The 21367-nt window shown below is 45.8% G+C and overlaps 1 protein-coding gene across 1 annotated transcript in view; it reads right to left on the bottom strand.

The window, feature by feature from the left end:
• Nucleotides 1-21367, bottom strand: part of ALK (ALK receptor tyrosine kinase) — a 732834-nt gene that overhangs the window by 79382 nt on the left and 632085 nt on the right. The window contains exon 9 of the mRNA XM_024999478.2: nt 17447-17616. Coding sequence (XP_024855246.1) covers nt 17447-17616 — 170 coding nt within the window. The remainder of the gene's footprint in view (nt 1-17446; nt 17617-21367) is intronic.

Raw genomic sequence — 21367 nt, 5'->3', positions numbered from 1 at the left:
GCATCTTTCATTACGACCTTGAAAAGCACCCACTGAAAGGATTTTCATTTCACATAGACCACTCATGTCTATCCACTGGGTCCTACTTTAGATCTCTAAGAAATCAGACAGGAATGCTGCCTTCAAGTTCTCTCCCAGTGAAAAGACCAACGGTGTAGAATCAGTTAGAAGAAGGTGACTACCATACAAGAGGTGCAGGTAAGATGCTCTGAGAGCTCAGAGGAAGGAGGCATTCCACCAGGCTGGGGGGATGCAAGCACATCACAGAGGAGGTAGTCTTCAGGTTGGTTCTGAAGGAAGCAAAGGACTCAAACACGTGGACATGGGGATGGAGAGCAGTGAGGGGAGGGGGTCTCCAGGAGAGGGGCTGGACTGGGAGGTGGGTCAGAGTGGGAGAGGGCCCCCCGAGCTCCAGTGTGAGGGCTGTGGAAGGAGGAAAAGATGGTTAGGGTTAGTCCAGGTTCGATGCACGATACTGGATGCTTGGGGCTGGTGCACTGGGATGACCCAGAGGGATGGTATGGGGAGACAGGAGGGAGGAGGGTTCAGGATGGGGAACACATGTATACCTGTGGTGGATTCATTTCAATATTTGGCAAAACTAATACAATATTGTAAAGTTTAAAAATAAAAAAAAATAAAGAAAGAAAAGATGGTGAGAGGCCCGTAGGTCTCATGCACCTGCATCAGGTTTCTCCAAGAGTCTTGGCGAGGTCGGAGCTATGGTTTCCCTGGATCTCCCCAGAGGACATGGTGTATAGATGGACTCTGGACTGGAGCCTGTGTAACCCCCAGACACAGCCAGACCCAGGATTCTCAAGGGACAAGCACGTGCTCTAATAGTGCAGTCTTACAGTCCCGGAGGTGAAGGAGACACAGCTCTGAGGGAGCAGGAAAACAGGTACATAGGTCCACTTGGAAAGGACGACCAGAAAGAATCCTGCTCCCAGGTGGAAGAGCAGGGAGGCCAAGCTGCCTGATGCTCCCGCACGTCAGTGGGGAAGGGGTCCTCCATCCACCTTTCCAATTCTCTACTCTGGTTGTCATCTCCTAGTCTGACCTCCAGAGGCAAAGGGGCCAGGTCAGGCACTGGTTTCACTGTTGAGCCGCATCATGGGAGTACCTGCCGGGAGGGCCTGGGGTACCCCAGCAAGTGACATCCGGTACCTGTGGAGCATGGGGGCGAGGGCCAGAATCCCTTTTATCCCTAACTGAGCCCTTGCCCTAAATGCATGTCTCCTCTTGTCCCTCTGCTCTCCCTGCCCCTCTCCTGCCTTCTTTCTTATGACTAAGCGATTGAGAGCTGCAAAGTTCTCAACCAGCCCCTGGGCCTCTTAGCATGGATGGCAGGATGCAAGCTGGTGCTCGAATGGTTTCTAAATGGAAGAGTTTCTAAAGTGCTCTGCAAGGCAACGGCAGTGGCAGCTGCTGTTTAAAAGAGTTTGATTGACACTGGGAATTGCACATATTTTGAGTCAGGAACACTCATAACAATCAGGGAAGACTCAATCAGATGCCGAATCAGATGTAAACATGTGATGCTGCCTCTGTCCACCCAGGAGGCCATGCTGCCAGTTCTTCCCCAATGCTCCAGACTCCAGAAACTGCAGGGAAGGGACAGGTGGGACAAAGGTGGGCCATGCTGGGAAGCAGAGGAGGGCAGGGGTGAATCGAGACAGTCTGGGAAAGGGGTCTGGGGATGCTGGTGATGGGGCAGGATGGGAAAGAAGACCCAATCTGGGAGCTTCTTGCTGGTGGGGGCACTGGCCAAGAGATCATGTGGCCATCAGGGCCACCCAGATTCAGGCTTCTCTACTTTGGATGGCATCGGATTGTGTATCTTTCCCAAAGAAGACTCTTGAGAGTCCCTCAGATAGCAAGGAGATCAAACCAGTCAATCCTAAAGGAAATCAACTCTGAATATTCATTGGAAGGACTGCTGCTGAAGCTCCAATACTTTGGCCACCTGATGCGAAGAGCCGACTGACCCTGATGCTGGGAAAAATTGAAGGCAGGAGGAGAAGGGGATGACAGAGGATGAGATAGTTGGATGGCATCACTGACTCAGTGGACACTAGTTTGAGCAAACTCCAGGAGATAGTGAAGGACAGGGAAGCCTGGAGTGCTGCAGTCCAGGGGGTCACAAAGAGTTGGACACTACTTAGCGACTGAACACCAACAAGTGAAGAAGAGTTTGCTCCTGGCTCTGCTCGCTCTCCTTGCTGGAGATGGTGGGAGTCCTCAAGGCTCTCAGAGTCTTTCTGGTTTAACTACTCTTCACTGTTGAGCTCCCCCAAAGTACAGACCCTAAATCACTTTGCACAGCCAGCCAAGGTCTTGGGTCTTGGGTTTTGCACATACCAGGCAGCCTGCTCTGGGTCTGAGGTGAACAAGGTCCATGCCACATTACTGCCCAGATGGCAGGGGCCGGGTGGTTCTAACACGTGCACAGGTCACTCTGCTGCCCCAAAGCCTTTGCTCTGTGTGGGGAAAGGAAGCAGAGCCTCATGGCTGGCCGAGCCTTGCTCTCCCTCTCCACAGGCACCCTGGTCAGGGAGAAGGAAGAGCCAGCTCCCTGGTGCTTGTCCAGCTCCTTTACGGAGCTGTGCCATTTCAGAACATGGCAGTTGAGACCCTCTGTCCAGCCCTCCACATTGGGGATCTCATTCCTTGTCCCTCTGTGGTTCACACCTGCTCAGCTCTTTCTCTTTCTCCAAAGAAGACATTTTTGATGGCCTGGGTGATGCTGCCTTTTTCCATTTTTTTCCAGCCAGTGGCATTTGGAGCTTGTTGCTAAAACACGCTTGGCTAGAGATCTTGGTTGGAACCTGGCTTTGCATAAAGAACACATCCCCTGACTCCATCTTACTTAGCTTTACAGAGAGGCCTGTTGAAAACTAACCTGGGGGTTGGGGGCTTCTGGGAGGTGGCCGTTGGGGCAGAGGGCCAGGTTTAGAGGGGCAGCGGCCTTGGTACTGGTTACCTCCCAAACGCATGGGGCCGATCTCTGCCTGGGTGATGCTCAGGCAACTCACACACAGCTCAGAAAACACACAATCCTGCTCAGGCATCAGACTGTTAATGGACAGTGGATATAATGCCGTATTTGCCACCCTGCCAGCCTGAGGGATGGAGAAACCTAATTAAGTTCCCTTAATGATTCTAAGTAGCTGACAAAAAGGTGTATGTCTGAATGTGGACTGAGGGAATAGGGAGGCTTTGCAGGGAGACTAGAAAGAATGGCTGGGCTGGGTAACAGGCGTTTAATGGATGGCACAGCGTCTTGGATTCCTCGGTAGAGCACTTAGTGTGCTTGGAAGGCAGAGCACTCCACCTCCCTCTCTGCAGCTGGGGCTCATCTGGGCTCTGTCTGCTTAGGATAGAAAGGGGAGATGCTGCTGAGGAAAAATGCTTTCTCTGGTTTCTCACTGTGCACTTGATTTGCTCGGCAAAAGTCTTCTAAAATGGACTGTCACAGAGCTTGGGCCACTGTATGCATTTCTATTAGAATAATGTATGTGATGACAAAGCCCTCTGCACCCATCCTATTATCTGTGTAATTGACTTCAGTTACCGCTGAAAAGGAGGGGCTGATGGCCAGCCTCAGGGGCCTGGAACCAGTCCTGGCTGGGATCAGTGTGGCTAGGGCTGGGCTCTTGTGCCCTGATGCTAGGGATCTTTGGCTCTGGCACAGAAGAGTAGGGGTGGGCTGGACATTCAAGGCCAGAGTTATTACTGGGAGATCCCTCTGCCTCCCGAGGTCCCACTCACAGAGTAATTTACCATCTCCCGACTTGGTCTCCTCTCTGGGCAAAATAAAACCAAGAACAGGGTTGGCAGGGGAGGTTGCGGGGAAGTCAGTACAGAGCAATTCCAGGGCTAATAAGGGCCACAGAGCTCTTTCACAGTGAATCTGGCTTCTGCAAGGGAGCCCTTTGGGGTGGAATAGGGGAGAAAATGAATTTTCAGTTCAGCCGTGCACGCGTGGAGAATCACTCAGACTCAATGTTGTTGGGCCCAGCCTTCCAGGTGCTGGCTGTCTCTGCTCATTTTGGAGGCTGCCACTTACGGATCTGGTTCCCACACTTGCTCTGGCATGCCACCCATCAGAAAGGAACAAGGATATTCTGCCAGATCACATGGTGGGGAGCAGCCCTGTGCTAGCAGGTTCCCAGTTTACTCTTCCACTCTCTCATTCTGGGTCCTGTGTATTGAGTTCTCTCTGGGCCCCAGGCTTTCAGGAGGAAAGCTGAAAGGGAGATCTTGCTTCCTGGAGCCCTGACCCATCAGGGGAGGTATCTGTGCACAAAAATACCTGCCCCAGGAGCTTGAGGGTGTCATGGGTCCCAAGGAAGGAGAATTAATGCATTTTCCCAGGGGGAGAGGCAGGGAGGGAGAGAGAGAGTGTGTACACTTGAGAGAGAGCCAGCTTCTTAGGCTGGATGTCCCCTTCTGAGTTACTGAGGCTAGATTATCTCTGGGATGCGAGCATAAGAATAGAGTTTATGAAGGAAGGGCAGGGACTTCTGGGAGCATGGTCTGACTTGCCAGGTCACACAGGAAGACAGTAGCTGAGGGAAGATGGGAATTCGGGCCTCTTGCTTTCCAGATAGAACCATCGAAATTCATTAATCTCATGTATCCTCTTACGTCCTCCATACTGGGTTTCCAGGTGGCGCAGTGGTCAAGAATCTGCCTCCCAGTGCAGGAGATGCGGGTTCAATCCCTGGGTTGGGAAGATCTCTGAAGTAGGAAATGGCAACCCACTCCAGTATTCTTGCCTAGAAAATCCCATATACAGAGAAGCCTGGCAGACTACAGTCCATGGGGTGGCAAAGAGTCAGATGTGACTGAGTAACTGAGTATGCACATAGGTCCTTCATACTACTGGTGAACGTACATACAACAACATGCATACATCATACATACAACCAGCTCCTTGGAGCCACTGGGGGCTTGGAGGGCCATCCAGAGCTGGAAAGCACCCATACCCTCTCATTTCAGAAACACTGGGATACCTGTTTCACCTTTCTCAGGACACCCAGGCATTTCCAGCACAGACCTCATCCTCCACTCCTGCTTCTGTGTGGCCTGTGGCTTGAGGCCTTAGATGCTGCTGCTAGAGATGGTGGCAGTCCCCCATTCCCTGCCCTCCCCCCCACCATGGAGAGGAGATCCAGGGGAAGGGTGGTTGCTGACTCCCTTCACCCGATACAAATATCTTCATGAGAGTGAATAAGTGGCCTTGGCTCTCTGTTTGGGGAGGTAGTTTCAAAAGGTAGAGTGACACAAAGAACGGATTGTATACTTGGCGGGACCCCAGGGAAGTCACTGAAACTTGTCAGGTGCTATCTTGTTTTTTTTTAAATGTATGTAATGTGAGTATTTCCATCAGTTCAGCCGCTCAGTCGTGTCTGACTCTTTGCAACCTCATGGACTGCAGCACGCCAGGCCTCCCCGTCCATCACCAACTCCCGAAGTTTACCCAGAGTCATGTCCATTTAGTCGGTGATGCCATCCAACCATCTCATCCTCTGTCGGCCCCTTCTCCTCTCACCTTCAATCTTTTCCAGCATCAGGGTCTTTTCCAATGAGTCAGTTCTTCACATCAGGTGGCCAAAGTATTGGAGCTTCAGCTTCAGCATGAATCCTTTCAATGAGCATTCAGGACTGATTTCCTTTAGGATGGACTGCCGGGAGCCGGTGAGGCATTCCACTCGTGACAAAGGTCATGAGGAAGGAGGCTCGGCATACGCAAAGGCGGGATCAAGCCTCAGGAGTCCGCCCGGATATTCTCGAGCATCTACCCCACAAAAAACCAGAGTCTGCCTACTTTATTGCTTTGTGCTCTCACCTCTGACTTTACTGGGGGCTGTCCCTTACCACCATCTCTCTCTCTCTGTCAAAGAGTTAACTTACAGCTCCAATTAATAAAGTTCCTGGGCAATTAGGAGTGTTTAAATCCAAACCCCTTAGATGGCTCTCTAACTCGCCTGACAAGTTTACTGAGACTCCTACAGCTATGCATACGATTGTTTACAGTCTCCCAGCCTTGAGAGGCACGGGAAGCTTAAGATATTCAAATAGTTTAGAGCCTCTCAGAGAGTTAGAAACTGTCAGAATAAACTAGTAAAGGATTTCATTGATGAGCCAATGATTGTTGCCAAGTTTTCACATCCCCTGAATTGTATCCTTGAATATGTGTTAATTAATAGTTGGTATGTAGAAAAAATAATTAGTGACCTTGGTGTTAGTAACTTTAGACCCTTAAGGTAGTAAATTCTTTTCTTTGTTGTAAACCCATTACACATCCGCCTATAGGAATGCAATTTTATCTTCGGAAGATGGTACCAAACATTAAAATAATTACTCTTAGAGAAAATAAGTCTTTGTTGATAAGTCCTTGTCAAGAGTCATAAAATGTTAGTAGGCCTTCTGGCCAGAAGATGATGTAAATCACCTAAACCATTTGTATACGATAAATTTGCAGGAAAGAAACCCTGGTTTTTGATAAGGATCAAAAACTGCTGACTTTGCATACCCTATTATCCTCTATGTGTAACTTAGGGTATATAAGCCCCAGTTGAAAATAAAGCTACGGGCCTTGCTCACCAACGCTTGGTCTCCCCATGTCATTCTTCTCCTTAACTTCCGGCTGAAGTCTCCATCTGGAGCGCAGATATCCTCTGCGACCACTTATTTGCCTGGGCTTCTAAGACCCACTCGAGAAGGTGTCTAAGGTGGGGCACCTTCCGCTATTCGAGAGGGCGCCTGCGGCCTCCGTGGTCAGAGCTAACCTGGTGTCACGGGTTATATTGATTTTCCGCGTAAACCAAGCTACTCAGCCTCTTTTCTCCACTGAATTTTCCTACTGAGCTATCCTCATTCTATTACTCTTTATATCTCTAATTACCATTTGAATAGGTCGCCGACGCCGTCTCCCCTTCGAATACCCTGGATCAGCCGGGGCTGGACCTCGGTAATGGACTGGTTGGATCTCCTTGCAGTCCAAGGGACTTTCAAGTGTCTTCTTCAATACCGCAGTTCAAAAGCATCAATTCTTTGGTGCTTTCTTTACGGTTCAACTCTCATATCCGTACATGATTACTGGAAAAACCAGAGCTTTGACTATACGGATCTTTGTCGGTAAAGCAATGTCTCTGCATTTTAATATGCTGTCTAGGTTTGTCATAGCTTCCCTTCCAAGGAGCAAGCGTCTTTTAACTTCATGGCTAGTCACCATCTGTAGTGATTTTGGAGCCCCCCAAAATAAAGTCTGTCACTGTTTCCAATGTTTCCCCATCTATTTGCCCTGAAGTGATGGGACTGGATGCCATGATCTTAGTTTTTTGAATGTTGAATTTTAAGCCATTTTTTTTCACTCTCCTCTTAACTTTCATCAAGAGGCTCTTTAGTTCCTTTTCACTTTCTTCCATAAGGGCGGTGTCATCTGCATATCTGAGGTTATTGATATTTCTCCCTGCAATCTTGATTCCAGCCTGTGCTTCATCCAATCTGGCATTTCACATGATGTATTCTACATGTAAGTTAAATAAGCAAGGTGACAATATACAGCCTTGACATACTCTTTCCCAATTTGGAACCAATCAAATGTTCCATGTCTGGTTCTAACTGCTGCTTCTTGACTTGCATACAGATTTCTCAGGAGGCAGGTAAGGTAGTCTGGTATTCTCATCTCTTTCAGAATTTTCCACAGCTTGCTGTGATCCACACATTCAAAGGCTTTGGCATAGTCAATGAAGCAGAAGTAGATGTTTTTTTTTTTCTGAAATTCTCTTGCTTTTTCTATGATCCAATGGATGTTGGCAATTTATCTCTGGTTCCTCTGCCTTTTCTAAATCCAGCTTGAACATCTGGAAGTTCTCAGTTCACGTACTGTTGAAGCCTAGCTTGGAGAATAGTATTTTCATAGTGGACGCCTTTCTTTAGTATGGGAGAGTCTAGTTCATTGTTCCTTGTTTATATTATTTTCTATTAAAAATCTGTACCTCCTCCAGAAGTATTACAAATTATGTATCTCCTCCTCTGCCTTCAAACAAAGATTATTTGAGCACCTCCTGTGAGTCAGGCACTGTGTCTGGAGCTGGGAGTATAGTGGTGCATAAGACATGGATCTTGACCTCAGGGACTACGGACAGATTTTTAATTCATATTATTCACTGGCCATGAGATTTCTAAAGTCCTTACTGGTTCTGCCCCCAACAGAACTAGTGCCTTCACAACCTGAGAAAACATCAAATCTGGGGAGTGAGAGGAATCAAGAAAGACTTTGAAGAACTGAGTGCCTAGAAAAGAATGGTAGAGCTGGGACAGGAGAATCATTCAGGACTAGGGTGAGGGTAGAAGTCTAGCTGCTTTGCTTCAGGTATCTCAGCAGTCCAGGTATCTCCTCAATTCCAGACTTTGTGCCTGGGGAGAGAAGGGACTGAGAATACATGGCTGTGTTTTCAGAGGCAGTAAGTTATGAAAAACATATGCCTCTGTTGACTTGTAAACCAAGCTGTGGATATTACCAGGAAAATCTTGAGCAGATCGGAACATCCTGTTATTCTAAAGTGGTTCACTTACTGCTGTTTTGAGTGATTACTTCTTAAACCAGGCTCACAGGCTGGATCTATCTTACTGCTCTGCGCTCTTGGTTGTGGAAACTTAGCAATCAAAAGCAACAACTTTTTTCAAATGTCACAGTAAATCAGTGTTAGAAATAGGATTTAGAGCTTGGAATTGCTAATCTACTCCTTGCTCCAATGATCTGGGATGTTTTCTGAGAAAGAAACAAGGCTAGATCCTCCCACTGTTGCAAGGAACGTTTGATTTGTATGTATCAATGCCTGGCTGCACACTGCATTGCTAGGATCTCAGCCACACTCTCCCACTCTTCTGCCTGACCCAAGCCTGTGCTGGCCGATGGTGCCATTTGGTAGGCTGTGGCAGAAGGGCTCTCTCCTCCTCCAGCTCCTCCTCTAAGCTGCACTCTGAGGCTCACAGCAGTTCATATCTGGTCCCTCAAAAGAGCCTCCAACAGTCCCCACACTCTGGTTTCCCATCCTCGATTTTATCTCTGTGTCCAACGGCTCCCTATACCCCACAGCCTGGAGTCCAAAATACTTGACCTCTTATCCACTCTCTCTAAGGAGATTGCTCAGAATTCTCCGACATAGAATCCTCTTGAGTATTCTTGAACCTGCATAAAACATTCCTGACTCTAAGCCCCTGCTTATCCTGATGGTCATCTCCAGAATACCCTTGTCCCTTTCCCATTTCCCTAAGACCTAAATTGTCCTTAAGGTCCAGCATATATATAATAAACCCATTTTCTCCATAATGACTCCCTGACACATAGAAGTCACTGAGCTACCTGAAGACCAGCCACACTCTGCCGGACCCAGCACAATGCTCTGTGTGCTGCTGTTGGCCTCTCAGTGTGTATGCTCCACATCCCCACAGCATGCAGCTCCTGTGACCCAGCAAGAGGCTGCATCATACACCCCTTTCCATTCTCTGTGCTCAGTGGAGGCTTAGTACATAACTGCTGACAAGGTGACAGCCAGTGACACTTCTCCAGTCACTTGATTCCCTCTCTTGTCCATAAGACAGCTGGATCTGACATTTTATGCCCGTGACTTTCCAAATGTGGTTGACCCTCTCAATTTCTTAGGAAACTTAAAAAAAAATATTCTTGGGTCCAGTATGTGATTGCTGAATCAGAATCTCTGTGCATGGGGTCCAAGACTGCATTAAAGCCAGTTTTCTAGGTAAGTATAGTGTTCAGCCAATTTTGGAAACCACTGTCCTAAAATGTCCTGCTAAAGTCTTTTCAAAATACGTTTCCTATTTATTTGCTTAATTAATTAATTAATTAATTTTTAGAAAGACTATTTTACTGAGAGAAATTCTCCCTAAAAGTGAGAAAGTGAGGTTTTGCTACATCGTAAAATTTGGGGAATACAACATTCATACCTTAGAATAGAGGAGAAAGGCATGGCAACCCACTCCAGTATTCTTGCCTGGAGGATCCCATGGACAGAGAAGCTGGGCAGGCTACAGTCCACAGGATTGCAATGAGTTGGGCATGACTGAAACGACTTAGCATGTATGCACATGTGCACCTTAGAATAGATCCTGGAATTGATTTCAGCCTTGAATTATGAAGGTTCTTGGAGAAGACTAATCAATGCTCAGAGTAGCTAGATAAGGAATCAGTATTCTCAAATGACAGTCTGATTGATGCCAAAGATGGAGGCTCTATTCCTTGGTTTAACCCATAACACAACACACACACATATTTTTTCATCAAACCTGTTTCACTTTTTTCTATATATCCAAGCATCTGCTGTATGCAGTTAGTGATGGCTAGGTAACTGAGTTGTAGCCAATGGAAAGTGAGCTGATGTGATGACTCATAAAAATCTTCCTATGCAAGGATCCTCCAGTGCTCTTTCCTCATTGGCTGTCTGAAGGCAAAGGAGTCAAAACTGGAGAAAATGATGGATCCACAGAGAGAAAGAGGCTGGACCTTTGAATGACCAGATGGAAGGCTACTCGCCAACTGGCACATTCATTTTTGCTATGTTTCTTTTTGTACAGCCCAAGGATTGGAGGATTAATGTTATTCTGGGTAGTGTTACCCCAACTACCATATCGTGTATCACAAGCCTAGTTACCCAAGTGTGTTCAATGCACCCAACACGGTTGGGTCAATGACTAACCGCCCCTGGGGGTGGGGTGCAGGATAAAGTTAGCCCTAGGTTGGCTGCAGGCCTCCCTGCAGCTGCAGGCTTCTCCCTGCACAGCTGCACTACGGCAGGATGAAGGACAAGCTGGGGGAGGCAGAATGGGCTTTAAGGAGTGGGGTCTAGTGCTCTAAGATGCTAGTTCCTCCTCCCTCTGGGAAGTTAAGGATAGCAAGGGCAAGTGACTTGTGAAAAGCTTGAGCTTGATGGGCTTGTATGTGCATGCTCAGTCACTCAGTTGTGTCCAGCTCTTTGTGACCGCATAGACTATAGTCTGCCAGGCTCATCTGTCCATGGAATTCTCCAGGCAAGAATACCGGAGTGGGTTACCATTCCCTTCTCTGGGATCTTCCCAACCCAGGGATCAAACCCACATCTCCTGCATTGCAGGCAGACTTGTTACTGTCTGAGCCACCAGGGAAGCATCAAAGGCATACCAGAGTGGTGATTTAAAAAGGCACATGATGACCAGCACAATTTTTCCAGTAGTCATGTATGGATGTGAGAGTTGGACTATAAAGAAAGCTGAGCGCTGAAGAATTGATGCTTTTGAACTGTGGTGTTGGAGAAGACTCTTGACAGTCTCTTCGACTGCAAGGAGATCCAACCAGTCCATCCTAAAGGAAATCAGTCCTGTGTGTTCATTGGAAGGACTAATGTTGAAGCTGAAACTCCAATACTTTGGCCACCTGATGTGAAGAGCTGACTCATTTGAAAAGACCCTGATGCTGGGAAAGATTGAGGGCAGGAGGAAAAGGGGACGACAGGGGATGAGATGGTTGGATGGCATCACTGACTGAAAGGACATGAGTTTGGGTAAACTCCGGGAGTTGGTGATGGACAGGGAGGCCTGGCGTGCCGTGGTTCATGGGGTCGCAAAGAGTTGGACATGACTGAGCAACTGAGCTGAACTGAACTGACCGGAACAATGGCCTGGAAGGAAGTGGGTAGAATCTTCTTTGCTGGTGATGCTGGCTGGCTGGAGGTGTGAAAGAAGGAAGGCAGGGAGGGTAGTGCTGGGCAGGGAGAGGCCTTTAGCAGGAGCTGGTGGTAGGGAATTAAGATGATGGATTTCAAGGAGTGGATGAGGTAAAGGAAACTAACTCAAAATGAGTAAGAGGTGTAGCCTAAAAAAAAAACCCAAACCAAAATATTTTGTTAATTATAATGGCTACCATTTACCAAGTTTTCAACTACATGTCAAGCACATTTCTTCACATATGTACATAGGAAGAAGACTAGCCTCAGGATCAAGGGAAAATTATTTCTCCTCTTTAGACCTCAGTTCCTCTTATTAAAAAGAGGATTAATTATAGAATCTATCCCAAGCAACTGTTTTAAGGTTGAAATGAGATAATGCATGTTAAGCACTTGTTACAGTGATGGCCAGGCAGTGAGTACTCAACAAATGTTAATTTTAATCATTGTCTACAATTTCCATGGCTCTATGAGGAAGTTGTGATTCAACTTAAAAATATATGAATCAAATACAACTTTTTCAGGAATGTGCCTAGGCCTGCAAACTAAGGTTTGTTGGAGCTCTCTGGATTTCCACTCACTGTGTACTTCTCTATTCAGGTGAGAATAAGCAATGAAAATGTCCCTCTCATGCTGGTCTCATCACAGAAGACACTACACAAAGAGAGAGTATTGTGTATGTAAAATGGGGATTCTGTAGATGAGAAACAAGAACATATTAGGAGAAAAACCTTGCCTCTGTGGAGTTTCTGGGCTAAGTACATGAAGCCACAACTCTCAGCCCAACTGATCCCGTTTAAAAGATGTGTTTGTGAAGCACACCACTTGTCATTAGGACAAAGGATGCAGAGGGAACAGACATCTAAATATCTCCAGAGGGAACATTTTCTTCTTGTTAGACTGTGTATTTAGTGAGCAGTTAAAAGCCTTTATAATGATAATGCTAGAGAATGAAGCCTACATATGTGTGGTAAGTTATGTACGTTCTACTTGGCTGTACGATGCAGTGATTTGTGGGGCACAGTTTGATCCATGGTGTTTCCAAATCCACCTCATAATGAGTTGAACTTAGCACCTGCTTCTGTGCTGTAAGCACATCAAAGCTTAGCATAGTGTGGGAGCACTGCGCTTAACTTACTAGGATATATCATTATAAAGAGGAAAACTAGGGAATCCCTGCAAGAGGCTGGAAATTAGAATAAGGGGAGAGAACTTGTCCTTTTTTTTCTTTTTTTCTATTTTGAGAAAAGGTAGAATTAATTCTAGTGATAAGAGTGGCAGTTGGATGGCAGGGCGAGGAGGGAAGCTGATGAGGTGGGGAGAGAATACAGAAAGCATTTATATGAGGTAGAGGTAAAGTAACAAGATAGCTTTTAAGCCTACATCAAGCCAGTATTTGAATTAGTGCTGTCCTTCAAAATTACCTTGAGAGCACACATCTGTATTCCAGGGATGTTACCACTGCTCAAAACATCTTGGGCACTTACTGCTCTTGGAGATTTCTCTTGTTACTATTTATAGTAGGTTGTAAAGTTAATACCATTTCATAACGATGACAGACTATGGCATTATTTCTATCACTTTCCCTGTTTGTAAATGGACAGGAGAAATATCCTTCCATGGATCAATGCCTCCCTGTCAGCGGCCTTTATATACCTATGGCATATTCTCTGAGTCTTTACGGAAAGACTACTGTGTGGTGGGAACAATCTGAATATAGCTCTCAAGTGCCCAGTTCTGGATCTCCCTACTTACAAGGACCAGGGCACACAATTAAGATCAAAGTCTTTTTTACAAAGTGATCCTGACAGGAGAGTGCCCAGAGACAAAGGAAGCACAGGTACCAGGCAAATCTCTAAAGAAAATACCTTGTCACAAGAGTAACAAATGCTGTTTGGGTTCATCTGATGGGACACAGGCATTGCTTTGATATACAGAACTCTGTGTAGTAGTATTTCTTATAACGTGATTTTATCTGCTCTGTTAGACGCAGGTTGAACAGAGGAGGAATGTTAGATGGATTCCAACAAGTGAAATTCTCACTTAATTCAGCCGGAATTTGAGAATACAGCAATTTCTCTCGATACTTCATTCTGTCAACATGCATCTCTTGGGCATACTATGTGTTAGGTATGGTACTAGATGATCAGGAAGCAGCGCAGTATAAGTCAGACCTGATTCCTGCCTCGTTGATGTGTATATTCAGAAAATAAAAAACAGATATCACTGAGTGAAAAGGTATCATAGGAGTGTTTCAAGAACCATGAGACTATATTGTAGCTATACTGTACAGTCTAGGGATTTTGGGAGGCTTTTTTGAAAAGCTAAGGAAAAGTAGCAGTGAGGAAGATGGAAGGTGGAAGAATGTTGCATGTGGAGGGAACGGCAGGTGCAAAAGTCTGCCAGTAAGAACTTACCACGGTGCAATTGAGTTGAAAGAAGCTTAATGAGGTTAGCAGGTAGAATAACAGAAGAATAGTATAAAAAGAGGCTGGTGAGATTATGGTTGGGTAGATCACATGTGGGGCTAAATAAAGAGTTTTTTAAAGGAAATTGAAAGGCACTCAAAAAACCACAGAAGCCATGGAAGCATGTTAAAAATGGGAAATGATTAGATTTACATTTCAAAAAGTTTATTCCAGCTTCCTTGCGCAGACTGGATTGGGTGGGGATAAGACATGCAGGCAAGGAGGCAAGACTGGATGTCACTCCCAGGTCTAGGCAGGCACTAGTTTCACGTAATACCCGGGGGCTATGAGGAATGTCCAGAGCCTGGGAGCTCTTTAGGGCTAATCTTTAAGCACTAATAAAGTTGCTTTTAAAACTTGGTAATGTGTGGAGGTTGGGCAACCTCGGAGCAGACGGTGGTTTGGGACAGCACAGGGAATGAAGTCTCGCCCTCTAAAGGGCCATGACTGGGGAGCTGTCCAGGAGGCAGGTGCTGAATAACGGAAACAAGGACTTGCTTAATGATACTTCATGGGATGTGGGCAGATGGTAAGGTGCTAACACCTACCTCAGGGTCAGGAGGAAGGGAGTTAACCTTTGGTTTTTTGTTTTTATCCATTTTCTTTTTCTCTTTCCCTCATTTATTTCCTTCCTCTACCTTCACTATCCTCCCATTTTCATTTTCTGGAGATCCAGGCAGCTAGAGCACACTGTCTGAAAGTAAGAAGGATAATGTGCTTTCCCTTATAAGAAGCCTACAGAGCATCGATGACCACAAATTCATAAGAACCCTAACCCCCACCCTAGGGTTTCATTACTGGTTACTATTGCTAAATTGGCCATCTTAGCCTCTTCTGACACATTAGATGGGGAGATATTATTATTACTACTAAATCATTGTTATTATGAGTAGTTATTACTAAGCATTTACCATGCAGCAGGCAGTTCACCAAGTACTTTACTTCTCCAAGCCTAAGAGGTAGACTTTATTATCTTTGTATAATTGAATATGGCTTGACTTAGAAGATTGGAGTTTGTGGTTTGTTCCCTTCATTCAATAAATTATCTGAGGCCATAAACTAAGGGATGATGATGGAGGGTGTGGGAAACAAAACTTATTGATACGTACTAGACATAGATGCTTTCGACAGTCATTTTTAGTCTTATAATAATCCTGTAAAGTTGCACTGGTATTATGCTCATGTTGCAGTTGTGGGTGCAGTTGCAGGCCTGGAGAGGTTCAATTGGCTGAGGTCACACAGCTAGTAAGTGGCTGAGCCAGTTTTTAAACTTAGGAGTCTCTGACTCTAAAGCCTGTGCTCTGCCATCCACAGTTCTTCAGTTTTATGGGGCAGCCACACATACAGTGAGGTGGATTTTAGCATGTGAAAACTGCTCTGCCTCCTCCTGCAGTTCCATTGCCTCAGGGTCTGGATGCCTTCCCCTATCACCTCTAGTTCCAGGGAGGGGGAGGCCAGCATCCCACATCAGAGCATGTCAGTGGCGTGCAGGCTCCTGGTGCGCAGGGCCACTCGCATAATTGCACATTTATTAGGTCATGAGGCATCATCCAACCAGGCTGGCCTTTGTCTCAATCCCCACTGGACAGTTTGGTCTCACTATTAATATTGGAAATGTCAGGCTGGTAACCAGCTTTTAACAGGAAGGAGGGAGGCTGAGAACAAAGTCTCCTTCAAACAAAACTGGAGCCGATGGAAGTGAACAGAGTCAACATCTTACTGGCCTTAAATCCCCTGGAGTGGCTATGAAAGAGAGAGGACTAGCTGGATTGAGGAGGAAAAAAACCTTTTGATTCATCTGAATTAATTTAGCATCTCCCAGAAGGGAGGACTCTGGCATAACCTGCCTGTTCTCCATCCCCTGCACACAGCCCCCACAATCCCAAAGGACAAAAGACTAGTCTAGGGTGAGGGCGCCCACACTGCCCCTTCCTCCACTTTAATTAAATCCATTTGTCCTGGGGGCAGCACTGAGCCCTGGGATGTCCGAGAGCTTTGATCTTTAACCCATTTACATCTGAAGGAGTGGGGAGCTGGTGCTCAGAGGCCGATGGCGTCTTCCTGTGACAGCTCAGCTTGAGTTATGAGCTCTTAGAAATCAGCAGACTGAAGTCTGGGTGAAGAATTTGAGATTCAGCTTTATATTTACAAACTGTGTGCCAACTGGCATCACCCTCCCCTTTACCTGAAGCCCTTTGCCCTCATTTTTCGAAGGATCCACTAGGACGGCAAATTGGGGAGTCGAACGCAGAAGCTGCTCTGGATCGTGTGGTTTGACATTTAGCCTGTTAAAGATGGCTTAAAGATCCCTTTCAGATCCATTTATATACATGACTCCCTCCTTCCTCCCTTACTTTTTGGTCTGGAACAGATCAGCTCCAATCATTGAGGGTTCAGTGTGACACAGTGGAGCACCATGTGAGCAGCTGGGGTGGTCAGGCGCTGCTTGCTCCAGACTGACTGCAGGTGGCAGACTGGTGCCATCCTGGGCAGACAAGTGGCAGCCGAGCAGTTACTGCTCCATTTCAGAGCCACAAGGCATTAAGGATCTTGTAATCCAACCCTCTCAGTTTAAGATGAGGAGACTGAGGCCCAGAGGAGTTCAAGGTTACAAAGGTCATTAATCTTAGAATCTAACTAGGAATCTGGGCCTCTGGTAGAAGCACTCCCTTCTTTACTGAATAATTCTTATTCACCTGCCTCACAGACTAGACTTCTAGGAGCACCAGAATGGGGTTGGCTGGAGCATCTGTCCTCACTCCAGTGCTGACCTGCTGGTGCTTCATCTCTTTGGTTCTCAGTGAAGGAGAACCTTGTCAAAGGGCAGGAATGGGGATACATGAGGTATGTCCTACCTATGTCACAGGTTTTCTTGTCGCTAATAAGGAATAACTAAAACGTCAAATGGGAAAGTAAGGCAATATCCATTAATTAAGAGAAAATGCCATATACATATAAAGCCTGATTATTATCATATGAGTTGTTCGGTTTTACTTTTTCCTACAGATACCAGAGGGAGCCAATCAGGCTAGGCCAGAGGTGTGAGAGATGAGTGCTCATTAGCATGGAAATCCCTCAGAGTATCAGTGCGTCCTGTAGGTCTCCAGAAAGTGTGTGTATGAACATTTGTATGTGCGCATGTGTGTGTGAGATCTGGATAGAAGGAGTGGCAGGAGGGCAGACAGGCCCCCTCTTGCATTCTGGCTGACAGAGGAAGCGGGACAGATGGGATGGGTAAAGGCCCACCTGTCGGCCACCTCGAGGAGAGGCAGCACCGTCCACTGCCACAGGCTCAAGCCTTCCAGGGTGGCAACACGCCAGATCATTCGGCTTTGTTCCTTCCCGGTTTTGTTCTCCACCAGCATCAAGGAGACATTTCCCTGCAGGACTCCACGGATGAGCCACGACATTCGGAGCTGCAAGGAAGAGAAGAGTCAGAAGGACAAGGTGTTACTGTTGAAAGGAAACTGTAGGTCGCATTTCTGGAATTCTCAAGAATTTTGCTGGAGACTCAGCCCAGGTCTTCCTGTGAGGAGAGCCAGCCAACCATAGCCTGACTTGGTTCATTGTCTCCCGTTTTCACCAAGGTTCGAGGAGCTGGGAGGGGAAACCGATGGGCAGTTTCGGAACTTTGTTCAGGTTGATGGCATCATCCTAAATTTCACAGGCTTCTGCCTTCTAAGATGAGTGGGGTATTAAATGAACTTTCTAAAGAGGATTCAAAGAGTCTTGTCTGTGGTCCCAATTCACTTTGTGACCTTAGGCAAGTGATTTGGTGATTTAATTTCTTTTAGTGATTTAGGTATCAGTGGTTTTTATTCCTTTTAAAGACTAATAATCTTGTTTGAATGGTACCACGTCATTTGTTAGCTAACTGGAGACCCTATGACTTGATACCTGTGGCCATTGGTGGGCAAGGGTGAGACAAGAACCTACCTATCAACATTTTAAAATATGATTTCTTTCAGAATGAGGGTGTACACTTTGCCTAAAGCAAGATACAATTATATGTTTTCATTGTATCTTTATTAAAGGTTTCTATGGCATTGTACCCTAAGACATACGAAAGGGAATAACTAATTTATCTCAGAAAGCTTCAGTACAGTCATGCCCAGAGGCAGTATATACTATAAACAAGATCTCTGGTCTTTGTGCTTAAAATAATAGAGGTTGTATGTTTGATAGAAAGTCTATAGCAACATTTAAAACTTAGGACAACTACAGCATATCACTGCCCCAAATATTCCTGTTCAGATCCTTGTAATAGAAATGGCTATTATAGAAAGGAAGACAATATATGTCCTATGGCAACCTGGAGTTTTCATCAGCTATGGTGCCTCCTTTTCTCTGATTCTCATTGTCTGGAGACATGCTTCTTTGTAAATCACTACTCCTTTTCTCTCAGTCTCTAAGTTCACAGTTGCCTCACAATTTGATTAAGGAGGTTACATACCATGAAGCACTTGAAGCAGAAGACCCCTCACTCTGTTGCATACCAACGCTTCACTAACAAGCCACCCCTGGCATTGCAGTGCCCATGTGCTCTTCTATTTCTGAGAGCTGAGCCTGGTGAGCCTGGTCTATATAACCATAACCTCTTCACTTCTATCTTTCCCATCTCCCTGCATCCTGTGTACCAAATACTTGTCTCCACTGCACATCCCTAGCGTAATTTCCCAAATCTGTTACATTTTTTTCATTGGCTCCACTTGGTTTTCTTGAGCAGTCTGGATGCCATGGTTGGAAATTTTAAACCTACTCTTGCTAATGAAGCTCCCTCTGCCCTCAGCTCATCATCCTGCAGTGCCCGGCTTGGGATGACGCTTGCCACATACTTTTTGCTTTTTTTGCTCCCTGGCCACAGAATAGTGCTGATTTGGACCGTTGGAGCCTCAGTGTCCTGGATGACTGGTGATACTTATTCATCCGCTGGTGACTTCCATAGCTGATTTCTTAACACATGTGGTACAATGGGTGTTTCAAACTCTTCCTCAAACATTGATTTTGTCACCCTCTGGTCCCCAACACCCAATTTATTCTTTTGATTCCTACCTTACTGATGAAGATTTACTATATCAAGTGCATTCTCCTTCAACCTCTTTTTTTTCTCCATAGCGTAAGTATCTATCCAACTTCTCCCTTTCCTGTTTTAGAGGAAGATGTACCCTCCGCTTTCTTCTATGTTAACCCTTTCTCTTTTCATCCTGCAACCTCTGTCCTTCCTTTCTTCAGCACCTTCGAAGTCTCTCTACTTTCTGGCTCCTCTGTCTACAAACAAGATCAGGTTTCACTTCTCCTAGAAAAATATCCTTTATTTGATCCTGCTGGCTGCTCTGGCTTACAATATATTTCTATATGTCAATTCACATGTTAACATCTTGGAAAACTGGTATGTAACCACTGCTTCAATTTCCTTGTTGCCCATTCTCATAAATCCTTTCAACCTGTCTTTTATCCTCACTAGTCTAAAGTAACATTCACCATGTCCTTTACAACTTACTCATTGTACTCTAGATTCCATAGCCTCCAAACGTGCCTCTCTATCCGTTCTTTCTCCCTTCTAAATTCTTTTGTATCTCTGTCACATTTTCCTGTTTATCACTGCCATCTGTGACTCTTCAATGGTTTCTCACTCTCTATCAATTAATAGCAAGCCATTCACATTCCTCTATAATCTAGGCAAATCAACTTTCCAGTCATTCAATAGATGTTTATTGAGGACTTTTGCTGAGCCACATGTATCATCCTAGGATGGTCTAAGAGCTCTGGAGTCTGAGAGATCTGGATGCAAAACTTATTCCTGCCACTTTGGAAAATGTGAAGCTCAGTTCTCTATTCTCTAATATGGGAATTATTTTAAACTTACAAGGTTATAGAGACAATTGAATGAGGTAATAAATAGTGGAACAAAAGGTTAAAAAGGAATTCTGGCTGAAGCATGGAGGCAATAGATACTGCATTTCAATGGAAAGTCTGACAGCACAGTGCGGTACAGGGCTTTCAGAGAGGTGGGTGAAAACAGGGTACACAGTTCTTTATCCCTTGTCCATATATTGGATGTAAAAAAAGTTGGTGGCTGACTACTAGGAGAGAGTTTTGGGAAAGTGCTTTTGGTGTATCACGAGTTCCACCTCACTTTGAGGAAGGCTGTTTCTTCACCCCAACTGATGAGAGTGTGGTTTCAGTGATCCCACATCAAGTACTCGACATTCACCCCCTGCAATTTGGGAGCACAGTGGATTAGTGTCTATCTCTCATCTGGAAAAACCTGAAGTATGAACAAGAGGATGGTTAGCTTCTCTGATGGCAGAACAGAGGCAGAGTGACAATTTTGGCAAAAGAAAAAAAAAAAGCATGAGGGCTTGCACATAGGCTACACCAGAGTGAGCTGTGTACAAAGGAGCCCATGTCAGTCATTTCAGATCTTACCTGAGAGGGCTGTTTGGAGGGGAAAATATAACTCAGCAGAAAGCAGCTGCAGGTATACTGAGATGCTCAAGGGCAGGGGAAGGATTAAGTGACCACCTGGACGGGAGAGACACATATGCCCTAGCCAAGGTAACAGATGCCCAGCCATAGTGGAGGGACTGGGGAAAAAGCAGATCTCCAAAGAAACCACAAATATGTCCCCTGTAAGAAATAGTAAATCCTTAAATACTTGTCATGTCTGGAGAATACCAGTGAAGATCACCACAACGGGCTGGGCCCAGTAAGAGATTCCCTGTCCCCTTATCTCTTCTCCTTCCCCACACTTAAGATCTTGAAGGGTCAGTTAGCAAGAAGAGGAGAGTTGGGTGATGAAGAGAGAGATCAATGACCACCCTCTCCCTGATTTCAGGCTTTTCATCTGCAATAAGGCCAAGCATGGTGGGTGGAGGGGAAAGGACGAAGCCCTGACATCAAAGTGAGAGGGAAGTTTTGATTTCTACATAGGCCTGTGTTTGGGGTTTTGAAGTGACTTTAGGTCTGCATTACCTTAGAGTGACCAGGTAAGTAGTGGGATCTGCTGAAATTTTTACCCAGGAGTCCACACGTGGGGGCTCAATGAAGCGGGTTCCTAGATCCCTCCCACTAGCCTACATGCCAGATTCGCACTTGCCATTCATTTTTCTGCTTCTGTGCTTTTGATCCTTCCATTCTTCTATCTGCTTTTTCCTTCTTGCCACT

Source organism: Bos taurus, chromosome 11, assembly GCF_002263795.3.
Source record: "Bos taurus isolate L1 Dominette 01449 registration number 42190680 breed Hereford chromosome 11, ARS-UCD2.0, whole genome shotgun sequence".
Lineage (NCBI taxonomy): Eukaryota > Metazoa > Chordata > Mammalia > Artiodactyla > Bovidae > Bos > Bos taurus.
The sequence above is the reverse complement of the archived record's forward strand: the minus strand, read 5'-3'. Positions and strand labels throughout refer to the sequence as shown.